This window comes from Coregonus clupeaformis, unplaced genomic scaffold (assembly GCF_020615455.1).
Source record: "Coregonus clupeaformis isolate EN_2021a unplaced genomic scaffold, ASM2061545v1 scaf2813, whole genome shotgun sequence".
Lineage (NCBI taxonomy): Eukaryota > Metazoa > Chordata > Actinopteri > Salmoniformes > Salmonidae > Coregonus > Coregonus clupeaformis.
Genome location: NW_025536267.1, coordinates 7,570 through 14,287, shown reverse-complemented (window position 1 = coordinate 14,287; position 6,718 = coordinate 7,570). Strand labels below are relative to the sequence as shown.

At 41.9% G+C, this 6,718-nt stretch overlaps 1 protein-coding gene across 1 annotated transcript; it reads left to right on the top strand.

The window, feature by feature from the left end:
* Positions 1-401: 401 nt before the first annotated feature.
* LOC123489182 (guanylate-binding protein 1-like) lies at positions 402-5,485 on the top strand. Its single transcript, XM_045219835.1, is given in 9 exon segments — positions 402-597; positions 2,565-2,630; positions 2,633-2,691; positions 3,306-3,415; positions 3,594-3,784; positions 3,914-4,156; positions 4,441-4,721; positions 5,005-5,217; positions 5,351-5,485. Coding segments are annotated over 9 exon segments (1,482 nt in total). The 3' UTR covers positions 5,474-5,485.
* The last annotated feature ends 1,233 nt before the right edge of the window (positions 5,486-6,718 follow it).

Here is a 6,718-nt window from a genome sequence, read left to right as displayed (position 1 = left end):
GTCTTTTTTATGGTGACTTCGGTCACACTGATAATCCATGGAGTAACCATGGTAACAATCTGATGTTTAGACAATTCGTAGAGCAATATTGTGTCCGTTTCTTGTAAACTAGAAAATGTGATATAGGCTAGTCTCATGTGTGGAAAGAAACCAAGTAACAATTTAAAATATGTGTATTTTTAAGATGAATTAATTATTTTGTGTCATTGTCAACCCAATCTGTTATGATAAGCCTTGATTCACTCCATATCACCAGCCCCTGTGGCGCCTTTATCGCTTTACATTTAATTGCAATAAAAAAGTTGAGGGACTTTTATGACACACACACATACACACACAGTGCCCTACTCAACCAAAAGTTATTATGCATGTCCTTGCAAGGGTTTCTATAGGACAACATCATGGCAGGCCAGACAGTATCCATGAAGGAACCAGTATGTCTGATTGAGAACGACAGTGATGGGAAGCTGCGTGTGGTCCGCAGTGCACTGGACATCCTGGACCAGATTGACCAGCATGTGGTAGTGGTGGCGGTGGTCGGGCTGTACCGCACCGGCAAGTCCTACCTCATGAACAAGCTGGCTGGGGAGAGGAAAGGTGAGCACATCCACTAAAGCATTTTTTTATGTATGGTTCGACCAAAGTCCAAACAAAGATATAAACACAACATGTAAAGTGTTGGTCCCATGTTTCATGAGCCTAAATAAAAGATCCCAGAAATTTCCATACGAACAAAAAGTGTATTTCTCTGACATTTTGTGCACAAATTTCCTTACATCCCTTGTTAGTGAGCATTCCTCCTTTGCCAAGATAATCCATCCACCTGACAGGTGTGGCATATCAAGAAGCTGATTCAACCATATCATCATTACACCGGTGCACCTTGTGCAGGGGACAATAAAAGGCCACTCTAAAATGTGCAGTTTTGTCACACAACACAATGCCACAGATGTCTCAAGTTTTGATGGAGTGTGCAATTGGCATGCTGACTACAGGAATGTCCACCAGAGCTGTTGCCAGAGAATTGAATGTTCACTTCTCTACCATAAGCTGCCTCCAACGTCGTTTTGGCAGTACGTCCAACCGATATCACAACCGCAGACCACGCATAACCATACCAGGCCAGGACCTCCATATCCGGCTTCTTCACTTGCAGGATCATCTGAGACCAGCCATCCGGACAGCAGATGAATCTGTGGGTTTGCCCAACCGAAGAATTTCTGCACAAACTGTGAGAAACCCTCTCAAGGAAGCTCATCTGTGTGCTCGTCGTCCTCACCATGGTCTTGACCTGACTGCAGTTCGGCGTCTTAACCGACTTCAGTGGGCAAATGCTCACCTTCGATGGGGTTATTGTATGGGCAGGCATAAACTACTGACAGCGAACACTATTTCATTTTATCTATGGCAATTTTAATGCACAGAGATACAGTGATGAGATCCTGAGGTCCACTGCTGTGCCATTCATCTGCTGCCATCACCTCATGTTTCAGCATGATAGTGCACAGCCCCATGTCGCAAGGATCTGTACACAATTCCTGGAAGCTGAGAATGTCCCAGTTCTTCCATGGCCTTCATACTCTTCAGACATGTCACTCATTGAGCATTTTTGGGATGCTCTGGATTGACGTGTACGACAGCGTTTTACAGTTCCCGCCAATATCCAGCAACTTCGCACTGCCATTGAAGAGGAGTGGGACAACATTCCACAGGCCACAATCAACAGCCTGATCAACTCTATGCGAAGGAGATGTGTCACGCTGCATGAGGCAAATGGTGGTCACACCAGATACTGACTGGTTTTCTGATCCACGCCCCTACTTTTTTGTTGTTGAAGGTATCTGTGACCAACAGATGCATATGAAATCCATAGATTAGGGCATAATGAATTTATTTCAATTGACTGAATTCCTTATTTGAACTGGAACTCAGTCAAGTCTTTGAAATTGTTGCATGTATTTTTGTTCAGTGTACATAACAATACGCATGTCCGCAAAACTGTTATATGGTTAAGGAATGATTATGTATAAGATAATGATTTATCATAAAGATAGGGTAATCGCAATTTGAAACAGAAAGTGTTAACTTATGTACAGCATGTCTATATGTACTGCATTTGACATTCTGGGTTAGAGAGACAGATATGCTGCACCAAAGTACAGATTTATCTTGTTCTGACCACATTATGCTTTGACGGTTATTTCTCTCACATCCTGTTATTGCATTCTGGAAACTACAGTTAGTTTTTCTTTCAGTTTTACACCATAAAGTACAACCAGACAGCAGAGCAAACATAAAAAAAATTTGTTCCGACCACATTTGTTCTAGGTGGGTTCTGTAGATAAATGGTGCCGTAAACACAACCTATATGACCTGTGACACATTGTGTTATTGCACTGGCTGCTAGTTTCACTTTCAGTCTGTTAGTATGATATACAGTATAACTAGACAAAAAGGTTCATCTGAAAACCAGCTGCCTTGAGTAAACAATTTACATCCAGCTGCCTCTTTACAGATTCCTTATTTTAATGTCCTAAGAACAGTTTTTATCCTCTGTCCTCAAGGTTTTGCCCTTGGAGCCACCATCCAGTCCAAAACTAAGGGCATCTGGATGTGGTGTGTGCCTCATCCTGAAAAAGAGACCACACCCTGGTGCTGCTGGATACAGAGGGGCTGGGGGATGTGGAGAAGGTGGGAGGTCAAAGTTCACTCTCTGTCAAAAACCTTTTATGGCTCAGATTGTTTAGATGACAGATAGCATTGCTATGGGTAAAGTCCCATGTTATCTCAGTGGACTGTGTCTAGTACTGATGGCTGATGTCATCAACTGTATATCATGTCTGACTTATAAATTAATGATATATACCCATTGATTCTAAAGAATATAACTTATAAATAATGCCTCATGAGCTTAGTTCAACTGTCGTACCCCCATCAGAACCCAAAATATAAGCTTGTTTTACTCCAATGTTTGTAAATGTATATAAACACTGTATAACATCATGGTTAACACTACAATTATGATATCACGGATGGTAAGTCATTGCATCCATAGCTCAGTCTATGAATTTGAGTCATTACATTTCTCCAGGCCCATCCCTCTGCTTTTTAAATAATTATTTTAACCAAAACTGAGGCAGGGTGTAAGCTTTGTTAATGTTTCAATTAAGGATTCTAGCTTCAACCTTTATTTAGGTAGGGAGCCCATAAAACGGCATATGGAGTAGGCATTTCGTTACTGACTTTATTCCAATCCACTCTAGTATGAACAGAGTACCAAGGTGTTCCTTCTGTTGTGTCTGCAGGGTGATGAGAAGAATGACAACTGGATCTTTTCCCTGGCTGTCCTGCTCAGCAGTACTCTGGTGTACAACAGCCTGGGAACCATCGACAACAACGCCCTGGAGAAACTACAGTATCTTTCAGCAGGCCTATAAAGAAATATAGATTGATGTAGTCTAATTTGGTTCGAGGAAATCTATAAAACACAATCAGAGTAAGGATCAATCCTGTCTTAGTCTTTGAACCAGACACCAGTTTACTGCGTAGTGTTGTATGTCTGGGTTCATTTAGTCCTCAACACCCCCCCACAGCTATGTGACAGAAATGACAGAGCACATCAAGGTGAAGTCCAACCAGCGAGACGGGGAGGAATCTTCAGAGTACCTGCGTTACTTTCCTTCCTTTGTGTGGACAGTCAGAGATTTCACCCTGACCCTGGAGGTTGATGGAAAACCCATCACAGCCAATGAGTACCTGGAGAACGCTCTTAAACTGAAAACAGGTGAAGGGAACACCAGCTAGCGCGGCTAACTTAATCTCTTAATCTAAACCATGGTTAGATTGAATTTATGGTTAATCATATTTTATTTGTTAATTAATGATTGATTTACTTTCCCTTTCATTTACAAAGGTCATAGTAAGAACGATCAGGTATACAACCTGCCTCGTAGCTGCCTGCGGAACTATTTCTCTCCTCGCTGGTGCTTTGTGTTTGAGAGGCCAGCCAACGGAAACAAAATGAGACGTATGGAGGAGCTGACCGATGCTGACCTGGAGCCCTCCTTTGTGGAGCAAGCCAAGGAGTTCTGTGACCACGTCTTCAAGGAGGCCAAGACCAAGACCCTGAAACAGGGCCTGAAAGTTACCGGCAGACGTGAGTATTCAAACACTGATATTGAGGATGGAAAGCACTTATGAAAGTAGGTAATGATGTTTAATAATAGAACTACACTACTGCTGCTACTATACTACTTCCTCTATTTTTACTACTACTACTACGACTACAACCACCTTGACCAGAACAACTAACAACACCATTAGTACTTAAATTACTATTAATTCTACTACTTACATTACATCTATACAAGCACCACTACAATACTACCACCATCATTACCACAACTACCAGATATGCTGATTCCCTGCCCTCTCCTGCAGTGCTGGGGAACCTGGCAGAGACTTATGTGTCTGCCATCCGGAGCGGGCAGATCCCCTGCCTGGACAACGCTGTGTTGGCGCTGGCCCAGATTGAGAACTCCAGTGCCATCGAGAGGGCCAGGGCCCACTACCAGAGAGGCATGGCTGGCTGGGTGGCCTACCCCACAGAGACCCAAGAGGAGCTGTCTGAAGTGCATGCTGTCATGGAGAAGGAGGCTGTGGCCATATTCATCAACAGCTCCTTTAAAGACGAGGACCAGAAGTATCAGTTGGAGCTCATGGTATGGGAGTGTAGATTCCATATTCAATGAGTCAATATTCAATTCAGTGATGCATGTATTTAACAAGAGGAGGATACTTTGTCATTTGGGTGAGCTATCCCTTCATGTTACACTTACATGTACATTTTAGTCATTCAGCAGACTCACTTATCCAGAGTGATTAGGGTTAAGTGCCTTGCTCCAGGGGAACATCGACAGATTTCTCACCATTTATTACCTCAACTGAACCAAGACATTCTGGTTTGTTCTGGTACATTCTGAACCAGCCTTATCCTTTCTATAGAAAGTGCTTCAGGAGCAGTACGAGAAGATCTGTGAGAGGAACTACAAGGAGTCCCAGAAGGCATGCGAGTCCAAAATCAAACGCATCTTTGCCCCTCTGGAGGAGCAAATAAGGGATGGATCCTACATGACCTCTGGAGGATACAAAGAGTACTGCAACAACCTGAAACTGGCCACCAGCGAATACAGATCTGAGAAAGGCGGGGGTGTAAAGGTACGTTGTTGAGGTGGTGCTTCAGCTATTTTAGGATAGTATGCAATTATCATGTTTTGTGGATGCTGTTCAAAGGAGGTATGAATGTACTGATGTGATGTTGAAAGTTAAACATTATGTGTGGTGGTTCCAGGCTGAAGAGGTACTGAAGGAGTACTTGGAAAGGAAGGCCAGCATTGGTCAGGCCATCCTGTCAGCAGACCAGTCCCTCAGTGAAGCTGAGCAGAGAGCAGAAGGTGATATACAGTCACCATGAAAATGCACACCATGACCTGGTAACAACATTTAATGACCACCCAAATCAAATCAACATATTTTGGTCACATACACGTGTTTAGCAGATGTTATATCGGGTTTAGCGAAATGCTTGTGTTTCTAGCTCCGACAGTGCAGTATATCTAACAAGTAATATCAAGTAATATATTTGAAACTTGTATCTCATTATGGTATGTGGTGAAAGAAGTATAGCCAGTTATAATTGTAATGGCTTAGCAGATAATAACAATAGAAGAACAATATTTACATGGCTCAAAGAGAAGGAATATAACATCTATTGTTTACAGGAAACTCATTCAACAATTCTAGATGAAGTTGTGTGGAAAAAGGAATGGGGGGGTCGAGATATACTTCTCCCATGGGCAAAGAAACTCAAAAGGGGTGATGATATTAATTAACAGTAATTTCGATTCAAATGTGCAAATTGTCCAAACAGATCCGCAAGGTAGATGTATTATTTTAAATATGTTATTGGACCATAAACAGATATGGCTCATTAACCTTTACGGACCAAATAATGATGATCCACACTTCTTTGACAATATATATAATACATGATCAACCCTGCAAGCAATACAAGACTCTATTATTATGGTGGGAGATTATAATACTGTTTTAATAGCTCAATGGACCGTAATGGAAATCACACTACAAACTATCGCCCTCATGCTCTTAAGGAAATCGTGAATGTCATGGATACATTAGAACTAGTAGATACAGTGGGGAAAAAAAGTATGTAGTCAGCCACCAATTGTGCAAGTTCTTCCACTTAAAAAGATGAGAGAGGCCTGTAATTTTCATCATAGGTACACGTCAACTATGACAGACAAATTGAGAAAAAGAAAATCCAGAAAATCACATTGTAGGATTTTTAATGAATTTATTTGCAAATTATGGTGGAAAATAAGTATTTGGTCACCTACAAACAAGCAAGATTTCTGGCTCTCACAGACCTGTAACTTCTTCTTTAAGAGGCTCCTCTGTCCTCCTCTCGTTACCTGTATTAATGGCACCCGTTTGAACTTGTTATCAGTATAAAAGACACCAGTCCACAACCTGAAACAGTCACATTCCAAACTCCACTATGGCAAAGACCAAAGAGCTATCAAAGGACACCAGAAACAAAATTGTAGACCTCCACCAGGCTGGGAAGACTGAATCTGCAATAGGTAAGCAGCTTGGTTTGAAGAAATCAACTGTGGGAGCAATTATTAGGAAATGGAAG